The following is a 23,174-nucleotide window of genomic DNA, read 5'->3' as shown; positions in this document are numbered from 1 at the left end:
ACAGAGAGCAGATTAACAGTACTGTCCTGTTGCTTGTAGGAATGTCCCTATAGTGCTGCTCCTCCTCATGAAAGGGTCATTGGCTTTCAATAGCCGAAGACCAGGAGACAACAGGAAGGCCTCCTCTGGCTACACTTCACTAGAGCATGAGTAAATAGGAGAGAGAGGCAATCAAACAGATTGCTCCCATCTCAATCGCGAAAGGAAGGCAATTTGCAAGAAACAAGAACGTTCACAGCATGGCAAGTTTCCTTTCAGGCCCAGCCACACTTGCAATACTCATTTGCAAACTCGCAATACTCATTTGCAAATAGGAGGAAGAGGAGGAGAGAAAATTGCTCTGTTTCTCTCATATTCACTGCAGCTGTAATTAAAGTACTTGAAAGAAACATTGAAACGCTTGCAAACACAATCCCAGCATGTTCGTAGTTCTTCCAAAAAAGATTTTATTTCAAAGAACACTTTACTCGACTTATCTTTGCAGTCTGTCAACATAGATGAAATGCAGCAGTAATAGGCAACTTGAACAGTGAAAAAAATCATAGTTAGTTCAGAATTAAAGTCACACAGCCAAAGCCTTTTCCCAGCACAGGGTCAGTGTAAGGTGGTTTGCCTCAGGAACAGACTTTTCCTTGGCTTTTTAAAAATGGTGCTCAACAAAGCATGAAAGAGCTCAGGAGAAATCACCTCCTTCACATATTCCAAGGCTGGGTCACAGGAGTTTGCTACAATGAAGAACACAGACTTTATTCCTGAAGAGAAAAAAAAATAATAAAGAATGATTTTACATCAGGAGAAATATTTAGGAAATTGAATTTTATCTTAATCCTAAGCACTGGAAAGTTCAATTTACATAATTCTGCTCAATATGTTTCACTAAGAACCAGAGAGACCATCCAAGACATAGGAACTTGACAGTTTAATGCTTCTTGAATTATTCATTTGTCTGACACAGATGGGAGTGTGTCTGTAAAACCTATGTATGAAATAGTCTTCTCTGGACGATGTGGCTAGACACCACTTACTAACTACACTGTTTCAGGAGAAAAGCATTTAATATAGTGCATTTTCACTATTTCTCACCTGTTTTAGTTTGCAGAAACAAGGCTTCACAATCTCTTCAGTATCTTTGGGTTGTCCTATGTTCAGACAGAAAACCCCACACCCCACGGCCATTCAACAGACGTTTTGAGAAAGAGGTACAAACTGCCTACTTTTTGATAAAAACTGCATATTACTTGTTTTTTACTAAAAGGTAATGTAAATTAGTTCAAACATTGATTAATTAATGGGAAAACTAGGATTAAAGTAGGATATGAAACTTAGGTCCACAGTACGGTTACAAAATGCTTACTGACTTTGAACTACTTTACATTTCTATCTATGGGACAAAAGTCAATCTGCTTTGATATCTATATCTTTATTTTCTCCTTCTCCAATTGATCTACAAATCTACAATGAACAAATTATGAAAAGAATGAGAAGTGTAATGAAAGACGGTAGAGATTTCTTCCACAGATTTCTTGAGACAAGATAAAATGCACCAATTTTAAAAGCAGTCCAGAGTAGAAAATCATAGTTCAACAGGTTTCAAAAAACTTAAAAAAAAAAGCAAGAGCACAATGTTTTTATGTTTAGATTTAACATAGTATGTCAATTTGATTATTAAAATATAAAACTATCCAGTTGCTGCCAAATTTTTCATCTAAAAAATTCATAGAATATCCCTACTGTCACTCTTTAGGAAGTTAGTTTTATCATTCTGGACAGAGTTCTGCATCATAAAGAAATGGCATAAGCAAGACCAAACATTAGAAGTATCTTAGTAAAAACAAGTTTATTCATTTGTATTTTAGGTAAATATGTAAATAGTCAGCAAAGCCTTTTTGCCGTGACTGTAAACTTTTTATTTAAAAAAAATTATGTTAAAAACCAATACAGCAATTTTTGTTAACATTCTAAAAAAGTTTGTTCACATCTTGAAAGAAAATACATTAGCAACATCTCCCAGCAGAATCAATCTTTAAAAAAGTAAAACTCTATGTGCAGAACTTTTCTACAGTGTAGTATCCTCTACATTTTAATTTAATCACATGATTGAATATTATTCGTCTCTATTGTCTCTGGAACATGATCAAGAGTATATCTTAAATAGATGATACTCAATGACGTGTTACACATTGCCACAGGTACTAACATTATTAGAAGAGTGCACAACTGAATTTCACTAACAAAGCAAGACCTTTCTATATGCTGCATCATAACTCGTAACAGTTAATTTAGCTATATGCCTTTAAAATCATGTACGTTTTCCAAGGAAAAATACTAAAAAAATCCATGGTCCAAATTCTGCTCCCACTTGTATTCACAAGATAATGTAAGCACCATCAAGTTGTAGTCTACAGCTGAAAAGCATAGAGAACCAGTTTGTTTGTGAGTACAAGGGAGAGAAGAACTTGATCCATGTCTGTAAACATTCACAAAAGTCTGCAGTCAAAAGTGCTGGATAGGCAGCCTACCCGCAGTACAATTATTTCATTCACAGAGGAGTGTTGGGGGCAAGGAGAATATTATGGAACACTATTTTAGAGGCAAGTTAGAATGTTTTTATGTACTCTGGAAAGACATTCTCTCAGCTAGCTAAACCATACTCCAGTTAAACATAGTTCACTTCTACCCAAATATAGTACAGCATCATTTCCTAGCTTTCTTCTTCAGACAAAGGAGTACTTAATTCAGCAGCAAGCCCATGACAATATTTCAAAGCATAAGAAAACCCCCACACACCTCTAATCTACCCTCCCCTTAACATACTGCTGATGCTAACAGGAGATCCTCATACATACCAAAAAAATATCCAAAAAAAGTAAGCTGACCCTGATCTATGCACACACAAGAAGTGTGCTTCTAGATGAAAGATCATCTACAGCTTTCATTATCTAGTTTCAGCCTAGATCTCATTCTGTATTAATCACAAATACCATACAAAACATAACAGAAGGATAGGTGCTTATACACACTATTAAGTATACTTGTTCTCCCCATTCAGTTTGACAGTCAATTACCCCTATTTACATAAACATCTGTTTAAATGTTCCTGATCCTGTGAGACACCAAACATTTGACTCTTAAGATTAAAGGAGAGTCAAGGATGCTCAGCAATTCACAGGATCAGACCCTGAATCAATTGAATGCAATTACAAATTAAGTTTGACATCTGACACAGCCTCCTGGAATAATTTTAGCCTCATGTTTTCCCCTTCTTTGCCAACTCAGACCATGCTCCCACTAATGCAGAGACAACTTTCAAAATGAATTGGATCAGGTTCTGTCAAGCAAACATTCCAGTCTTTAAAAATGTCTGGTATTTACTGCCATCCACTCTGGGGCAGACTTGTCTGCAATGAAAATGGTGTTCCTGGTGTTGATGGATAGTTAGCAAAACCTTCAGGCTGAGCTGTATAGTTCTCCAGAGCAGAAGCAGAATGTGCCTTTAAGGAAGAGAAGAAGTTAGAAAACAGCACTGATAAAAACAAGGAAACAAACAAAAATCTGAATCAAGCAAAATTTCAGCCACAATACCAGTCCAACTCAAGCCAAAAAAAAAAAGATTCATAATCTCAAGTGTGCAAAGAACAGAGATGAGAAATGCATCTATTCACAGATGTTAAACTGTAGTGCAACTATTTCTCTGAAATACCAGAGAATGAAGAAAGCAGTTGGATTAAGAGGGAAAACACAAAAGTGTTAATGGCATTTTCTTTCCAGTGGAGTAAGCACCAGCTGATTTGGAGAGCATAGCTTAATCAGGAGCTGTAGTATTTCAGTGAGTTCGAACTTCCTTTCTCTTCACTGCTCAAGTAGATAAGTGATACTTTTACTGATTGAAACTTGTAAATAAGAAAACTTATGTTCCCTCAATGCAATCTGCATACATAGATTTCTACAGAATAAATAGATTCCTGAGCTGCAAAAGCAGTATGGCCTAATAACTTGCTGCTTCCAATCCTCTGATATTCAAAAGATATCTGACAATATTCTGCACACTGAATAGGACTTAGACACATGCTCCATTTCAACACTGATGTGTCACAAAAGAGAGAAAACATTAATTCAAGACACTCAACTGACTCTTTTAGTATTTTGTGGAGAAGGACAGATTTCCTACTAGAATTCTTAATCAGCACAGAGGCTGTTTTTAACAAAAGACAAACTAAACATATCAACACAAAGTCTGATGGCAGTTTCAGGTAACTTATGTAGGTTGATGAATGAAACAAATTGTTTCATGGACAAGAGATGATGAGACTACACATTATCCAAAGCCACTTCAAGCTTGTATTATAACAATTTTATATGTGGGAACCACCAAGAGAAAGGCACAACCACAACAGACACAAATTCAAGACAATCTGATTACATGTGTAGAGTCATGTAACTCACAACAAAGGGTCCACGAAATCTGTAAGTTATTCAAATGTCAGACTGGAACTGAGCACAAATTTTGCAACTACATGGTCAGGTCATTAGGTTTAACACAAACCCAGCAAAAATTTCATTTGCATTATCTTTTTTTGTTTTACTTCTCCCCATTTTACAAAGAGTTTTTGAAAAGGGTTTAATCACATTCATAACATACACTGCATCCATAAGCACTGTACACCGGCCCTGAGTAAAAAGTTAATATCAGTTGTTCTTTATCATCATCCTTGCAATGAGTTCTTACGCAGGTTAGGGGTTTAAATAATTTACTGACTTGGACTAATCCTAAGAAGTTAGCACAAAATTAGATGCTCAAATGATCACTAGAAACAAAAGAGTGTTAGCAAATAGACACGTTACCTGTAGTAGTGCTGACTGTGCAGCTGCACTATGCTGCAATTCCTGTAAGGAAGATTGTGTGGCACTTTGGGGAAAGCCAGGGATACCAGGGAGAGATAAAAGACCAGGAAAAACCGCATTTCCTGGTGTCTGTAGTCCAGAAGTCAAGCTGAAACAATGTCAAAACAAAGCTATTATTAGGAACATCTGCACTGTGTTTTATCCTATGTTTCCCTCTCTATAAGATTATGTCTATACAAACTACGAAAGTACTTCTTTTTCTAAACCTCATAAGGCCAGAATTTCCAAACAGAAGCCCAGACTTTACTCACTTACAAATTACTCATGCACATACAAACCGAGACTGTCTGAAGCACACCTAAGAAGGGAACTCAGAATTTTTTGTACTTTGACTGTGCCTACAGTTCACACTCAAAAAAACTTTACAGACAAGAGCTAATGCTGAGTACTTCCTTAAAACACCGGAACATCATAGACATTGTCTGCTATTACCTGTATGTGTCAATGGATGCCCATGTGGAATCCATTCTTGTAAAAGCCTAGGAGGTGCCAAGTATCCTCATCTGGGAAATAAAATCACTCAGCACCTCACTGGATTGGACTGTCATAACAGGGACTACTGAGGACAACCTATTTAGTCACTTCTTTATCAGCTTCTAAAGACAAGTGGAAATCTACTAGTGAACTAACTTTAAAAATTATCTGCAATTACTAACTATGAGCGAAAATAACATCTACACCTAAAGTTAAATCAGTGTTTTGCTCAAGAGAAAAAGAAACAGTTCTGACCTCCTTCAGAAACACAAACATACCCAGCCTGAGCAACAAGTGCAGAGTTGAAGTTTGAACTAAAGGCCGAGGCAAACCCTGGCAGGACCGGAGCCGGAGATGGGGCTGTGGCAGCTGCTGGCAACGGTGCAACTGCTGCTACTGCAGAAGATGCCTGGAGGCCAGGGAAAGAAGGGAGAGCAGGAGTGACAGAGGGTGTGTTAGAGACAGGAAAACCAGGGAAGGATGGGTTTGATGATCCCAGAGGTCCCTGGGCAACAGAAAAAAGGGAAGGGACGGCACTGGACAAGTTAAGCGAGAAGGGTGGAGCTGTTGCTGTTGCTGAGGCGGCGAGTCCTGAGAGTACGGCAGCAGTGGAACTCACATGGGGGGCAGGCACGGCTGAAGCAGCTGTAGACGGAGTAGCTAACAAAGACCCTGGGAGAGTGACCGGGGGTGTAAGTGCTGGGTTACCAGTAAAAGCAAAGTTACTGGTTAGAGACGTAAAAGGAGGAAGTCCATTGAACACAGGGGCAATGGGAGCAGAGGAGCCATGTGGAGCAAGGGAAATGGAAGCCAGAGAACTGGAATTGTTTAGAGGAGCACTCAAAGAAGAGAGACCTGACAGCACTGGATTCAGGGAACTGGGTAAACTGACTGGCACTGAAGCTGCTGAGGTGTATGCACGCCCAAGTGCTGACAGTCCTATAGTGCCATGAGAAGGGCTGGCTGCATGAGAAGGACCTTTGAAGGCTGAGAGGGTAGGACTCATGGGTTCTGTTTTGACCAGAACTGGAATACTTGTGGCAGCTGGGGCTGATGAGAGCTGCTGGTCAGGGTTAGTAGGGCTTGTGCCATGCAAGAGGGAGGCTGACGAGCCACAGTTGACTGGAATAATTGACGGCGAAGTGGTTAAAGGTGACTGTGCAGGCAATGTTGGAGTGGAACTAGAATTGGCTACAGATGGGGATGGAAGACCTGGAAATATAGCCAGCCCAGGTGTGGAAGAACGCTGTGGGGTGGGGGTGGCTGATGGAGTGTAACATTTGTTGACAGAGGAAGTGGAAGGGTCAGAGCTTTGATTAGCAAGAGCAGATAAAGAAGCGAGCTCACTTGTCACAGCAGAAGGTAAAGCAGATGAATTGATTAATGAAGTGTCATTTGATGTCAGAAATCCCTTTAAGACAGACAAAATTGGGTTAGGTAAGCTAAGTGAACCAGGAATGGTAGTGGCAGGAGAATTAGCAATTGTAGATGGAACAGGACTAGAAATCCCTTGGGCATTGGGTGGCAAGGACAAAGGGAGGCCAGCAAAAACTGATGACAATGGAGCAGGATTATTAGCAGAAGCAATAGAAGAGGTTGCAGGAAACGGGAGGCCAGCAAATGGTGTAGTAGCAGATGCAAAAGCTTCACTAGGCGCAGGTGTGGCGCATGGAGTGGAAGAACCTTGCGGAGCAGGCATAGCAGGGGGTATAGAGGCCAGCCCAGAAAAAACAGCAGGAACAGGGGTAGAGGTTGCACTGTGAACAGATGTGACAGGAACACCAGGCAATGAAAGGGATTTGATGACAGTAGGGGTTGGGGTGGATGGCTGAGATGTATGGATGGAAGAGGAGACTTGTCCTGGGAAAACAGGAAGGACAGGGGTAGACATGTTCATCCCAGAGATATGTGGAGTTGCAGGTGTTAATGGATGGCTTATTGCCTTGACAGGTGATGGGGTAGGGACTGGAGTAGCAGCAGGTGTTGAAGGATTAGAACCATGAGGAGTAAAGAGCTGATTCGCTTGTGCAGAAAAAGCTGCAAAGAAACAAAACCAGTAAGAATACTTGAAACTGTCAGAAGTGTTTGAAATCAACACAAAAACATTTTATACAGCATTTCAAAATATGATACACAGGCAATAGCTAACACACAATGACTATATATAAACAATGGATACTGGAACCTATGAAAACAAACCAAAAAGGTACATACAAACACATCACACAAGTAGTACATCATGTGGGCTACCACTTCTTTTTAAAACACTTTGTGACATCTGCTGCCTCTTCATGATCTCATGCAAAACAGTCAGATACACTCAAATATACTCTGTAAGAACATCTAAGTGATACAGGTGAATACCCTCCCTCTAGTCCCTAATATTTTGCAGTACCCAAATCAGCATCAGATCACCTGGGCTCCTCTGCATCCATTCTCACTGAAGGTCAGAATTTCCTTCAGAACCAGTTAATTCAATGTATCATGATTTCAGAGAAGTTTAGTCAACAACTGAAGAAAGCTGATTTCAGGTGCTGGCAGTTTTCTTTCCTTCAAAATCAGGTCATTCTCTTCACTGTGCTTCCTTCAGATTTTGATTCTAAGAAGGTACACTTTTAAATTCATGTATCACACTACAGTATTAAACTAACATGGACACTTGACTTTATCAAAAAATATTTCTAGAAGCCTTTAGTCAGGTGTCTGTAATCAAGGAAAGCACCTGCCACTAAGAGTATCAGCTTGTGTCAATCCTACAAAGTAAGTTATAGACATCAGTCAAGGTGGAGGAAAACAGGAAGGCACACTGTGAATGGGGAGGTGGAGATTAATGGAAAGAAGCTGCATTTAAGAACACTAACATCTCAAGAGCCTTGATATGCCTGCCTCTAGTTTCCTGTGGAATATCAACATGTTAATAAATCTTTCCTCTCAAACAACTTTTGTGTTTTATTTCACTTTTGAAGTAATCTATTCAACTGTAAGCAAATCACTGATCCAACCAGTCAAAATTATTACCCATAGCTCGTGAACAGCCTCAATTTCTGTCTTTCCTCAATTCTAAATATACACACACAAATCAAAAAAAATCTTCAAAATCTAGGACCTAAGTTGATATGACAAAGTCCTGTTTTGTATATCTTGAAACTCTAAAACTAGCAAGTCTGCAAAAAAACTATTTCCTTTAACATACTTTAAAAAAAAAAAAATAGACTGCCCAGCTCTGGATTCTGTTCTTCCCTTATTCTGTTTCCAAGCTGAAAACTTTCCTGAAGATCACAGCTATTTAATTCTAACAGCCAAGATAATCAACGAAATACAGCTGCAACAGAACCCAGAGCTGTTATTGAATTTCTCTCCTACAGAATATTTCCTTACACTATTTGCTGTATTAACTACCTTGTAAAATACATGCACACTCATGGAGGCGTATATAACAATAAAATGAGTCTTTGAAACATTTCTGTAGAACTATCCCTGTACATAGAGAAGAAAAGACAAAACTCTTTTTTTTTTGTCCCTAAGAATATTTACAGTAGCTAAACTTATCATGGTCATTTTATCTATCTGCAGTATTTGTCAATATGCCTGACTCAACAGTCAGTAAATTCTAAGTTTCTATTTATCAAACCTAACAAAGTATTATCAAAGCTTTTATATAAGTAGTTCCTTATGGGATTAATTACTATGATTTATACTAAGCGTACAAAGCACCACGTAAATAAAAACAACAAAAAATGCACAACTGTCTTTGTAAAAAGAAAAGGATCTAAAAGGTAAGACAAAAGTGCAGGGAAACATAGTTGGATACAACAGTCTGGGATAAGACATTCAAGAATCTCTGAATCTCCCTTGTATTTCTACCTTCCTAATGCAACTGCTATATGAAACTAAAATGTGAATGAGTTTTCCAATAGGTGTCCAGAGTTTCAACAACTGCAAGGATTCACTGAAGTATTTCAGTGCACTACATTGTAAAACATATTTTGATTTACTTTTTTACATGATTTCTCGCATACTTATTTACAGAAGAATATGAAACTTTGATAACACAAAAGGATGAATTTTAAAGTAACAATGCCTCTAAGTGTCGAATACCTGATGATTTTTTTCTTCACTTTCAAGGAATCATATTCCAACAGTAGTTAAACAATTAGAGGCTTGAGAAGACCCCATTAAACAATGTAAGTTGTTAGCATTTTCTGAACAAATAACAAAGACACAATCAACACAAAAATCCCCCTGGGGATTTGCAATTTACCTTGATTTTGGGAAGGTTTTGCTTGGCTGGAAAGGTCCTCATTTTCTAAACAGAGAACAACAGTTTGTTATTTAAAAAGCAAATAAAACTCCAGCAGTGAATGATACACTTACTGCAATGAACTAGAAAATCAATATCATCAATATTTTTAAAGATATGCGTGTTTTACCTGATGCCACTTGATTAGCAGTGTATGGTGGAGGAGCTGCTAAGCCCGGAGCTATGACATTAGCCATTGGAACTAAGCCAGCATTGTTGTAAGCACCTAAAATAACAAATGCAATACACATCTGTTGTCAAAAGAACCCATACCTCAATGAACCAATAGGCATCTCCTGCTTTAAAAGAACATTTTCAAGACTGTAAGACATTCCTTCATCAAAACGCTAGACCAGTTAGTCATCCAGGCTGGTTGTTGGCTTTTGCCAATGTCTGCCTGAATGGCACGCGTTGTGATCCAGATTTTACTAGGAGCAATTCTCTTGAGAGAGCCTGAAATTTGACACACTACTTAAAAAGCAAATGCATAAAACAATAGCATCAAGTTAGAACACATAGAAGTCTTACTTGGTGCAATAGTTGCATGTGGCCGACATGGTGGGATGGGGTATGGAACTGGTTTGTGTGGATTGTACGTCGATGGAGCCTATGTAAAAAACAAATGGAGAGGGCAATAGTGAAAGTATTACCTAATGTTTCTCAGACAAAAAGCTAACATTCAGATACTACTACATACAGGCATTCTTCACTACAAATTTATGTGATATGAACTTTATAATATCCATAGTCAGTGCAAGTATTTTGCTCTTTTCTAAAAAGAATGAAACAAACATCACTTTCCTATCAACTGCCTTAAAAACTCCCTGAAATCCATAACATAAGTGAAAAGTAGATTAAATTTCGATTTAAATTTTAATATGAAACTGAGCAGAGGTGAGAAAGGGAACTCCTTTCTGCCTTGTAGTTCTCACACTCTGCAGTCTTGGACTGAGTTCTCATTTTAAAGATTTAGCACATTCAAACCTAACCAATATTTCTGAAGGTACCTGTACCTTTAAAATAATATAGCTTTTAGGAAATATCTCATAATAAAAGTGATAATAAAACATTTGAACAGTACTTCAAAAGAGTAACAGGTTCATTGAAAGTTTTTCCCACATGTTTAAGAATTTTGAAATAGAGATCAGCTGTGTTGTTAAGAAACAAGAAGCTCCTTCAAAAGCACTGCCGTAATTCAAATGCCCAAGATATTGGCATTTTTGTGTCCACGTAGGAAATCCACAGAGATCAGCTCATGATGGACTACTAAAAATGCTTTTAGCTTTGTCTTCTGCTACTGTAATTTAAATTCTGTCTTAAAATGCACACACACTGCATCAAGCAGAGAATCTTCCCCTACACAGCTAAAAATTACAGCTTATTTTCAAGCTAAATAAAAACATACTAGGTCATATTAACTTTATTGCAGAAGTTTAGCTTCAATTAAATTGCTGCTCTACAATCTTCTTGCAACATAACAGCATTTTTTAATAAAGCCTCATTGAATTGGCTAGTGGTTGTTTTGGGTTAAGTTTCATTTATTTAGTCATTTATTAGACATACTGGTTTGGATGGTCCAAGTATACGGGCCGCTATTCCCTTTCCTTCATTAGTACATTCTTCTGTGTCCTTTTTGATAGGGGTTCCCTGAAACAAAAGAAAATGGAACAAAGTATTAATTTAGAAGCAAATATTGATATAGAATTTCTGGCATATTTGACCTTCTCCTATATTTGATTTTTAAACTTCTGAAAGTAACCTTGTTTGCCAGAAAAAAAACCCAACAGCGCTTTAGGCTTGTAAAATGATGAGTAACATCATTCCAATAGCCTGGTTTGTAACACTGAGCTTTTGTAAAGAGAGGCATTTTAAACAGTCGATGTTGATGATGGAATTCTGCATTTTGACTTGTGGATGTGATAACTTATATTTCATAGTCCCTTAAGCATTCACAGAAAATACTTAATACAATTGTTCAAGAACTACACTAAGATTAGTAGTAGTACTGTAGTGACCATATTAAGCCATCTGATCAACCTACCAGTAAGGCCTTTTACACCTCTCCTGATTCTGCCAAATATTGCTGGATTTTACAATGTGTTCCTGATATGAACAATGTCTAATTTATGAAGTAATCTTTACTTCAAGCAGCATAGAAAGAATGGGCATAAAAATAATGCAAGTTCTCTATAAATGTGGAATGAGGTATTAAAAAACAAACAAACAAAAAATTCCAACAAATGCACATTGGTTTTGACCCCAGTCCTCCTTCTATGTATATCAATACTAGTTTTGGTTATACTACAGTAAATCCTAAATCAAGAGTTCATTTGCGAAAAGCAAAAGCATAGGATCATATTTACTGGAAAAATTCCATTTATGCGGCTTGGTTTGCCCTTGGGATAAGGATTGCCAGGAATCATGCCGCAGGATGATATCATAGCATGAGGAGCCTTACAACCTGTCTTGGAAGCCTGCAAAATAATCAAGAAAGAACATTATTCACTATCAAATTCAATGCTTTAAAGGAATTTTACTATTTCATGACATTTAGACTGCATGAAGCAACCTACGTGGAACAGCTGAAATCTTTGTCTCAAATCTTTTTCCAAATAATCCAAATAAGTGTAAGGTTCTGCCAAAGTCCCCTTTACTTTGAATAACTCTACTCGGACCAGTTCTGCTTAGACTGAACTTGGGCTTAAGCCCTTGGTGTTCTCTAAAACAAACACAAACTGTTTCCTTCAGCATTGGTTGCAATTCTGTGCTACCTTTTCCATTCATTCCTAACACCTACAGAAACTTCCCCTTTTGTTCCACAGGCATTACATAGCTCTTAACTTTTTGCAGTTGCTTTCAGCTTGTCTTTCACCACCAGTTCCCAACAGTCCTCACGCTAAGTTATGACCCCACAATGACTGTAAGGATGGAAATAACACTGTATTTGACAGAACTAGGGATAGTAGTGTATCTTCATTACCTGTTCCAGAATTCTTCTGCATCTTTTCTTCTCTGACATATTAATTCTGAACAGATCTTCAATAAGGCGGTAATTCTGAGCATCAACAATGTTGCTATAAGGACAGTGACAGACAATTACTGCCATTCCATTTGCATAAGTAGAAATAATACACCACTGAAAAGTGACCAACACTTATTTAGCCACTACCCAACAGTACATAAAAAAACCCCATAATTAGCTCAGATCATACTATTACTGTTATTAAAGTAAAAACCTCCAGCCTAAATATGGACTTCATATCTCTAAGTAAATCATGGTATTAGAATTAAATATCAATATGGAACAATGGATGATGATGGCCAAACTTTATTGCAAAAATAACTATGTTGAAAAATCTAATTTTGCATCACAACAGTTTGTTAGAAAGCTTTAACTGCTACCAGCACACAATTCCTCAAACAGCAGAAAACCTGCAGCTACTCAGTTTGCCACTGTTTCTTCCTCATCTGGTAGAAAAACAAATTTTCATCTAATTTACTCCAGAATGGAAAAGATCAACTCCTGGCAGTTCTCTCCACGTTCTGAAGAGCTAGTGAAAGTCTTCAGATAGTTCCTAAAAGTACTCTTCCTCTCCCCTCTCCCCAAAACAACACTAGACACACTAGGGAAAACAAAATGTGTGAGTACAAGGAGACTAATGCCTGCTTCTACCTGCCTTTTTCAAAATCCTGATCACAGCATCATTCTGTCAAATATTACCGGTGCCATCCAAACTACTAGAATATAACATCCTACCAAAAAGGAGGACTTCTCAAAGGAGGATAATTGACAAAAATAAAATCAGTAGAATGTTGAATGAAGACATGAAAAACACCTCAACGAACGTTATTAAAATGGAAACGAACTTTCAGCTTTGTTTCCTATTTCTGATTAATAAAGTAAGCAGCACATAGATTTGGGTTAGGATTTCTAATCAAGGCTCCCTTATTATGTTCTTGCACTGTAGAAATTCAACAGCTAAAGAAATTACCATGCTTTCCACCACATGAGCTAAGTTAGCCACCGAAGAGTTCTAATGTGCCACTGACTAACTTTCCTTAGGCTACCCTGTTTTGTTTTGGTCTGAAATAGACTTGGAGCATTCATATGGCTTCCTTAAATTCAACTGCAAAAGTCAGATTACATCTATATCCTGGGTCTTAATTGTTTTATGGGTATTTAGATCATGAATTTATATGCCCCAGAAAGTTCAAGCAGGCTATAATATACAGCATTCATAGGCAAGGCAGACATACTTAAAGCAAAAAAAACCCCAAAACAAAACAACCCCAAACAGAACAATATTCTTATAATAAACCCCCCAACCAAGCAGCAGAGTTCTAAAGTAAACATGCGTAGGTAGTAGATCCTTTGAAGAAGCTGTGTTCAGTAAAAAACCCAACTTTCTCCATAAACATGGAGTATCTATACATCTTTTATAGACCATAGATTTGTCAATTTAAGAGATCTATTTACTTAATTTAAAAGACTTTTCAAGGAGAGGGACATCTTCCACTAGCCCCAGTTGCTCAGAGCCCCATCCAGCCTGACCTTGAACACTTTCAGGGATGGGTTATCCACAGCTTCTCTGGGCAACCGTTCCAGCCTCATAGTAAGGAATTTTTTCGTAGTATCTAACCTAAACCTGTTGGGAGTGAGCAGGACTATGAGGAAGATGAGACATCATTTGAACAGTGGAAAGCACGCTACGTGGATGGTAGCAGCATGGAAGGAATACCTGTTGTGGAAATCACTGTGTGATGAACTGCTTTCATATGTGTTTTACTTTTGTGGGGTAAACCTATTAGTAGGTTAATCCTCCATATTGTCTTCTTCTTCTCCCTCATGGCCTTGGCTGCTGCCCCAGAGGCACAGCAACAGCCTGTGACAGGTTGGCTACAGTGCTGTACCAACCAATGGAATTGTCTAACAGTTTTCCCTTGGTCTGTTGGCGGGCAGTTCTGTAATGTTAACACCCAGTTATGTATATGCATTACCCTCTGTCCAATAATGTTCGGAGGATTTGCATGTTCCTCCCCCTTTCCGGAATTTTCTCCCCGAACCCTATATAAACCCTGTTGCCCCTCAATAAAGCGGATCAGCTTAACACCTTGAGAGTTCAGCAATTTACTCCTACCTGCTCCTTTGCCTGCACCATCCGTGTCTCTTGTCTCCTTATTTAAGGGCTTGGGATACTCGTAGCATAGGTCAGCTAAGACTATAGCCAGCGCTGCTCCACCTGCTGAACCGTCGCTCCCTGGCTAGGTCAAGAACCCCTCACGCTGGTCCGCTCCTTCCCCGAGCGCACCAAGCCGTGTCAAATGGCACCCAACGTCTGAGGCTGGTCAGGGAGTTCTGCGTTCCAGCAGGACTTCACCTAGTCCTCGACAGGCAACAACCGAGGGGGTGTATAGGAGACCCCTCGGCACCGGCGGCTTCCCTGGGCGAGGCTGACCGCTGTGTCCCCTCACCATCATCGCCGGAGAGGTGAGCGCCCAGGGGATTCCCTCCCCCCATTACCCGTCTCCACCCCTACTCTTTTTTTACATCTGGCCATAACATTTTTATTAATTTAATTACAAACATGGGAGCCGCTTTAAAAAGGCCTGACAGAGACATTTACATCCGTCTTCGGGCTGTTATTGAACTCCAAGGTCACAAATATAAGATTTCACTTAAACTGCTCGCCGCGTGGCTCCATAAGCATAAAGCAACCAAAACTTAACTGCTGCGGAGTGGGACCGTATTGGCTAGAAGCTTTGGAGGGCTGAAAAAAAAGCGGACAAGGACGCTGGAAAAGCGCTTATTGCCTGGAGACTCGTACTGCTCTTAACTGCAACAAAAAGATAGAGCTACGGCTTTTACAGCGCCACAAGCTGCGGCTTTTACACCACAAACTGCGCCACAGCAAAAACCCCAAGATGAAGTCGTGAGGGACTCTTCCCCCCCCTCCTTGTCGGCATCTGAGATGGCGGGGGAGGGAGTGGGAGAAAGCGGTGCACATAATGGCAGTGGGACCCCCTCACTCCATGCGTCTTGCGTCGATTCTGTAACCGGCGGGAATCTCCATTCTTCTCCTTCGGTGAAGGGGGACGGAAAGAGGGAGGAGCCGGGGCGGTAATGAGGGTGGGCACTTTTCTGCGCGCGAGTTGGTGTCTCCACCCACATACACTCCCCGTAGCATGCCATCACTATACCCCTCCCGTCAGCATGACCTCATGCCGGCAGTCGCTCCTGGCCTTTCCGGCCTGCCGGTGTAAACATCCGCCAGTATGGCAGCGCCCATGGGCCGAGGTCCGCGGCCGGTCCTGGCCTGCCGGCGCCAGCGGCTGCAGGCCCTGGCCAGCAGATACCGGAGGCTGCAACCCTCAATCTTTCTGCTATTCCAATATTAAAGCTTGTCGTGCCACTCTCACCTCTAGGCCTTATATCTCCAGCTGCTTTTCAGCAGTTTACCCTCACACTCACACCGGCCCTGCCGCCCTTTCTCTCTCTCCCTGACCGCCGCGTCGTGCAGACAGCCGCCCGCGCGGGGGGGAGACCAGGGGCGAGGCCCTTGTTCCCTTACATCTAGTACCTATCTCCTCATATCCAACACATATCTTCTCTGCATTTAAACCGTTAACCCCTAAGCCTTCCTTTAAAGCTATACATACCTCCTTTCAAACTCAGACTTCTGATAATGAGGAACAGTCTGATTAAGATGAGGCTATAATTAATGAACCTCTTTATCCTCCAATGACTGATATTATTACTGAGGCTCACAAGGGGAGGCTTCTTTCACCCACTAGATCATTCAGTTATCACAAAACATTTAATGATAAAATACAAATAGCATCGAAAACATCTAATACACAGATACAAACAATAACACAAACACCTGATGCAAGCATACAGGCAGCAACACAGATTTGTAATGCAGATATGCAAGCATCAACACAAACGTGTGATGCAGGAATACAGACTTTAACACAAGTACCTAATACAAAACTACAAACATCAACACAGAGTTCAGCATTTCTCCCAGTCAAATTCCAAGTTGATAATGCCTCAGCAGCAGTTACTTCACCATCTGTTAATGCTGCTGATGACACAGCTACCACCACTGTCTCCCCACAAGTCCAGGACCAGTTTACCCCTTGTCCGTGGATTGATATCACAGATCACATAGTTGAATCCCACGAGAAGGCATGGCATTCATTTCAAGATCAAGCGATACTTGCTGGTGACCTTGAAATGCTACAAGCATTTCCTGTATACACTTCTAACTCGAGACCCCCTGAACGGCAACCTTTCACTTACCCTGTCATGAAGGACATTAAAAAAGCCATTGTAGACTTAATTCACCTTTCACAATGGGCTTAATGGATTCTCTTTTCCAAGCCTTCACCCTCACTCCAAACGACACAAAACTCATTGCGCGCGCATGGCTACCTGTAATTCAATATTCTGCTTTTGAATCTGAAGGGCTTGGGATAGTCGTAGTGTAGGTCAGCTAAGACTATAGCCAGCGCTGTTCCACCTGCTGAACCGTTGCTCCCTGGCTAGGTCAAGAACCCCTCACACTGGTCCGCTCCTTCCCCGAGTGCACCAAGCCGTGTCAAACCTACTTTCTTTCAGTTTGAAGCCATTCCCCCTTGTTCTGGCACTACATTCCCTTGTTAACAAATCTCTCTCCATCTGTCTTGTAGCCTCCCTTCAGGTACCGGAAGGATGAAATTAGGTCAACTCCAAGCCTTCTTTTTCCAGGCTGAACAAATCCAATTCTCTCAGCTTTATGTCTACTTCTACAATATCTATTTCTAATTCTTCTAATTCACAAACGAGTAATGGATTTGTGCTTTACCTTAACCAGGTACAGTGTCTCCTTCTAGAAGTATGTAAGGTTTTACATACTCAAAACGCTAGCAAAACCAATACAAGTTAAGGAAATACAGCATCAAAGATACTTACGAAGCTAAGATTTCAAGGGCAATAAGTTTATCTTTACTGAATGTGAAGCAGTTGAGAATATTAACCATTTTTGATGCTGGAACTGCCACTATTTTCTGACAAGAAAACAAGAAAGGAAAAAAAGTGCATGTAAAATAAAGCAGTAAAATTATTTTAAACTCAGAATACAACTCAGTAACAACTTCACGTGGTGTGTTTCAGTAAACACTTAACAGTGTCTCCCTCCCATTGGGAAAGAGACTCTATATGCTAAATTACGAACAAGCAGCTTCAAACAGCACTCACTCAAAGCGAAGAAATCAGGAGAGTTAACAATAATTACAAAGGGTTACGTCTCTTCCTGTGATACACAGGAAAGTAAAAGGCACTTTAGTCAGAAAAGATGCCCTGATCAGAAGTACAACGTTTCATAGTTTGATACCACTGAAGAAGCAGCAGATGAAGAGGAAACTTTGAAGATTATAAAGGGTACAATGAGTCATCAAAAGTAGATATCACAAAATTAAAATAAGGTTATAAAAGCAAATTTATTGCACAAGATTATTATGTCACAAGAACTTACATGTTGTAAGGCCTTTATTGCCTTGAGCTGTGGTTCAGCCCAGGAAAAGTATCTCAGTAACTCAACAACCTGCAACAGTAAGGCCTTCAATTAATCTTTTAGATATACTAAAAATATATACTAACAGCATCAATATGATCTTTACGTTTTTATAGTACAGTAGTATACTGCTAAAAAAATCTGTGTGTTTGAGTATCGGTGCCTAGCATCTAATTTTTTTTTAGTTCTAAGTAGGAACTTTTAAAAAATCTTATGTTGTGAGATGAAGATTTTCCATGGAAATATTTAAAATAGATACTTACTACTCTCTGTATATTAGCATATATGCACAACAGTGAGACAGTATTACAATAAAAAAAACTACCTCAGAAAAAGCTTATAAACATTCAGTATCTCAAACAGCATATTTACCAAATATACACCAAAAAAAGTCAGCAGAAAGAGAAACAGGAAAAAATCTACATAGTATCAAAATAAGTTGGATAATTATTACTGCATGCCTGTTTAGACAATACATGCAAAATAATTCTGAATTCCATTATGATAAATTTATACCATTTTCCACACACAACCAAAAATGCAATGACTTTGATGACAAAACAACTTGGAACTGTTTTGCACAGTTTAATGCTGATATAATAACAAGGAATTAAATATTCTCAGTTAATAATAATAAAGAGCTAGTATGTTCAGCTTTGGTACAATTAGAAACAGCCTGTATTATTGAATACACAAAAACAATAGCTCCCGTTAAACCCATGACAGTGTTGACTTTACCTGTTCACTAGAAAAGTATCCATGAACATATTCAATAGCTTTTAATTTGTACTCAGTCAATACAGCCTAAAAGATATAGAAAAAGAAAAGTTGTACAATTAGTCCCCCAAAAATTGTAATTACAGCACAATCATCTACTAATCTATTAATCTAAAAATTTCTGCCCCTACTAAGTGACATTTGCATCAATCACACTGCACCATTTTGAAGTAACAGTATATTCCTTATATAATTGAGAACGGTGAAAAACAGAAGTGATTTAATTCTTCTGCTTAAAAAATTACCCATTTTTTAATGAGTTCATTTTGCTTTTTTATTTTGTTTATAACTACTGAGAGAATATCATCATCATCACTCTTTTTTTTGCCCCAAAGCTTTATATCAATTTTATGTTAAACAGTTGATTATTGAGACAATCTCATTGTATGTTCCCTGTAACAAAGTAGCAAAGCATCTTCAGTGAATTTATGAAGGGACTGGATAACAAGTCTGTACAGACAGAATTAAGAGTACAGCCAAGCTTGCTCCAGAGGTGGATGATGTCTTATCATTACCTTTCAGATTTCTAACTTTAACATGCGATCACACAAAACAAACAAAGCGCAGTACTTTGATGCAGCACTTTTGACTTTTTGGTGAGACAGTTCTGTTGATAACCTATGTGAGCTACCTAATAGCCAGGACTTCCTTCCTCTCCTCATACCCAATCACTGAGATGGGCACAAGACGTAAAGAAGACAGGAGACAGCTGAATTCCTTCCCAAAACTAGTGCAAACACCTTTCTTCCCCAGTTTCCAAGTTTCCATCTATTGCTAGATCTCATGCATATTCTCAAACCACCTTCAGCTTCACTCCCACACCCATTTCTGTCTTCTTCCCAATAGCCCTACAATCTACTCCTACTCTAAATTTTTTTGTTCCGTCCCTACACACAGACCTGAAGGTCTTCATCTCTGCAGTCTGACTGTGAGTAGCACAAGTGCACAGAAACTCACTTGGATACTGTTTGAGGCAACTCTCTTCCCTTCTGTATCTTACTAAGAGGCAAACACTACCAGACACACTAAAGTCACAGAGGGAAAAGAATTTCTCTCTTCATACTCATTTTTTCTTCTGTCCCTTCCTTCTCCATGTATTTTGGAAAAGAGCATGGTATGTCATACTTTTGTACCAAAACAAATGTTACTTTTCTTTCTTAAATCAACAACTGAATGACTTTGTAATAAGAACACAAGTAGAAATGAATGCTATGTATATTTATGGAAGAAACAAACGAAACCCACAAAGTTTATTTTGTTAATAATTATAAATACATATGGAGAAAATAATACTAAGCTACACAGGAAGACATTTAAATATTTGTTCCTCCTAACTGTAGGACTAAGAATGGAACACACTAACACTACTAACTTGTGAATCACAAATAAAGAAGGTTCTACCACAGAGCTAGAAACGAAGCTTAGACAAAAACATAGCAGCAAAGACACAAAATCAGCATTTGGGCACTGAATGTTACACTGCAACAGCACAGCTGTTATTAGCACAGCACAGCACTGATCCTTAGATCAGCTGGAAGTTAGGCTTACAGGAATACAGGCAGATAGCATAGAGGAAACATAATTGCCTAAAATCACATGTCAAAACCCTTTTGTCTGAAGTCTTTAGTAATCACAGAGCGTATTCTAAAGGACTGCACTGCAGTAGCAATAATTGAAACATTACTCCCTCCCACCATGAATTCTCACAGAAAGCATTCATGTGCAAGTTGTGCCTTAATTTTTTTTTGTTCCCAGATTTTCCACATAAATTCTTAGACGAGAGGGAAGTCCACACCCCAGAATATCTTATTAGGTTGTCATGTTTTTAGCTGGTTATATACATACCTATTTTATAAGGGAGAATTTATGATCATGACCTTATACAAAAATGCTAATAAATGCAGATGTGATAAAAAAGACTCATCCCTGGGGCTTCTGTTGCACTGATTTATACCTCAGTATGTTGCAAAAAAATAATACAGCAACTGCAGCCATCGTGGGCCTCATACTGAAAAGAAACTGAACTGCAACTCAACTCTAGTACCCAAGTCCAAACAAAGGAAATTTACCTTTCCTAGACAAACCAATATAACAAAAAAGCCCTCTTATTACAAAAATGCTAAGGATCACTTTTCTGCCACAAGGCAATCTTATCTGAAACAAGCCCTTCATTTTCATATCAAGGCAGCTTTAGCAGGATATGTAACTGTTTACTGTGACACTTAAATAACCTCTGCTTAACTGCAATAAAATACATTGTTACAGACTTCTACTTCCCATGCAAAACAGGAAAAATTAATCTCAGAGGTTCTGGGTTTTTGCTCTTTTTCCACCTCCAGCATTTTGGTAACTATGCCAACCACTAACCTCTAACTTTCCTGTTAAATGCAGGCCTCTGTGCAGAGAGAGACCTGCCAGGCACCAGGAAGCCCAGGTTTCTATCTCTAGTCCCCACAGCTAGCAGCTATTTTGCTTCATCAGTTTTTAAAGAGGGGATGCAGAAACACACCTCAGAGCAAGCATCAAAATGCGGGATTTACATCCTGGAGGAAGGTGTGCACACACTCCTAAGGTGTGAGAGATGTGGCTTCCAAGGACTACTGAGTGCAACTTTGAAATCAGCTCTTATGTCCTATTTGTGCGTTGTTATCTCTTAAATCACCATACAAAAGCTGTATACCTCACATTGTCTCCAATCAGGCCAAGCAAAGGCAGCCCTTTTCCCCACATAGGAGATACTTGGCTATTTTGTTTTTCTTTCCCCATCTTCCTTGACAATGACAATGCTGCAATAACCTTATTCAAGTGCTTATTTCAAATAAGACTCTTGAGGCACACGGTGTTAGTTCAGTGGCAGCAGTCTGGACATCCAGTGTCAGTTTTATGAGACAATTAAAAACCATCTCAAAGCGAGGAAGCATGTCAGCAGTTTTACACTGTTACACCTGACACACAAACGCTAAAATACATCAGCAATACAGCATTAGTTCTTCACACCGTGGTGAAATTTAGTCTGTATTGAATCCTGAAGGGATTGTTATAGAACACAAAACCCCTCACCTCGTGTGTTCATCAAGGGGAACAGAATCATAGAAAGTTAAGGAGTTGGAAGGGGCCTTAAAGACGATCTAGTCCCAAGCCCCCTGCCATGGACAGGGACATCTGCCACTAGACCAGGTTGTTCAAGGTCTTATCCAACTAGGCTTTGAACATTATTATGGCTGGGGCATCCACAAGTTGTCCGGGTAACCTGTTCCAGTGTCTCACCACCCTCACAGTAAAGAACTTAGCTTCCTAATATCTAACCCAAATTTCCCCACTTGCAATTTGTACCCGTTACTCCTTGTCCTAAAGCCTATAATCAAATTATTAAACTAACATAACATACAAAACGAGAAGTCATTACCTTCCTAATTTCATCCAGCACGGTTTCAAATGATTTCTTATCCATCTTGATTAGTTCATTCAACGCGTGGAAAAAATAATAAAAAAAGAAATTTAAAAAAAAAAAGGAAAAAATCTGGGCTACGGTTTAAGAGTCTTCAAGCATACAGGGGAAAAAAAAAAAAAAAAGCTTGCTAACAAAAATAAAAGGGCACTGAAGGCGGTCCGGGCTCTCCTCATCCGTACACAGAGACAAAGGCTCCCGCCGGGCGCCGCTCGGGGCGCCGCTCAGGGCGCGTCCCGGTGCCGCTGGGGCGGGCGGTGGGAGCGGGAGTGCGCGGGGCTCAGGGACGGTGGGAGCCGCAGGAAGGGGCGGCAGCCGCGGCCGCTCCACTCAACACGCGGCGCCGAGGCCCGGCCGGCCCGCGCCAGCCCTCGGTGCGCCCCCGCAGCGCATTGCCCTGCGATCCCGGCGGGCACAGCCGGCGTGGCCCCGAGCGGCCCCCGGGCAAGGCGGGGAGGGCAGGGCAGGCGTGGAAGGCGGCCCAGGAGCGGCGCGGACACACCGACAGGACACCCCTCCGCCGGTCCCGCCTCCCGCCGTCGCGCCCCTATGGCATCACCGCGTGGACCGAGGGCCCTTCTCCACGCCGGCCGACGACAGCGATGCCTGCGCAGGAGCGGCGGGGACTCGGGGCGGGCTCGCCCCTCTCCCCGCCCCAGGCGCGGCGCCGAAGCGCTGAGCGCTCCGGCGGGACGGCCGCCGCAGCCCCCGTGAGCCG

The 23,174-nt window shown here is 40.2% G+C and overlaps 1 protein-coding gene across 2 annotated transcripts; it reads right to left on the bottom strand.

The window, feature by feature from the left end:
• Positions 1 to 432: 432 nt before the first annotated feature.
• PROSER1 (proline and serine rich 1) lies at positions 433 to 22,965 on the bottom strand. 2 transcript variants are annotated; one of them, XM_050331622.1, is made up of 13 exons: positions 22,415 to 22,965; positions 18,970 to 19,035; positions 18,193 to 18,261; positions 17,631 to 17,725; positions 12,657 to 12,750; positions 12,040 to 12,150; positions 11,240 to 11,323; positions 10,205 to 10,283; positions 9,807 to 9,902; positions 9,638 to 9,682; positions 5,655 to 7,413; positions 4,843 to 4,990; positions 433 to 752 (listed from the first exon to the last, which is right to left on the bottom strand). In XM_050331622.1, exons 1-13 carry the CDS (start codon positions 22,457 to 22,459, stop codon positions 747 to 749), a joined length of 2,697 nt encoding a protein of 898 aa, XP_050187579.1. In that variant the 5' UTR covers positions 22,460 to 22,965; the 3' UTR covers positions 433 to 746. The 2 variants fall into 2 exon arrangements, with proteins under 2 accessions (XP_050187579.1, XP_050187578.1); XM_050331621.1 differs by lacking the exon at positions 433 to 752 and adding an exon at positions 1,884 to 3,491 and having other exon boundaries at positions 22,415 to 22,961.
• Positions 22,966 to 23,174: the final 209 nt, after the last annotated feature.

Source organism: Myiozetetes cayanensis, unplaced genomic scaffold (assembly GCF_022539395.1).
Source record: "Myiozetetes cayanensis isolate MyiCay16 unplaced genomic scaffold, myiCay2020 scf5-8, whole genome shotgun sequence".
In the NCBI taxonomy this organism is placed as follows: domain Eukaryota; kingdom Metazoa; phylum Chordata; class Aves; order Passeriformes; family Tyrannidae; genus Myiozetetes; species Myiozetetes cayanensis.
This window is presented reverse-complemented; position numbering and strand designations above follow the sequence as displayed.

What these genes read in the sequence shown, in the direction of transcription:
- PROSER1 (XM_050331621.1), bottom strand. Translation starts at nt 22,459, where the DNA reads ATGGATAAGAAATCATTTGAAACCGTGCTGGATGAAATTAGGAAG. An exon ending in GATACTTTTCTAGTGAACAG is followed by an intron (nt 18,262 to 18,969) that starts GTAAAGTCAACA and finishes TTACTGTTGCAG; the next exon opens with GTTGTTGAGTTACTGAGATA. An exon ending in TGCTAATCAAGTGGCATCAG is followed by an intron (nt 9,683 to 9,806) that starts GTAAAACACGCA and finishes TTCTCTGTTTAG; the next exon opens with AAAATGAGGACCTTTCCAGC.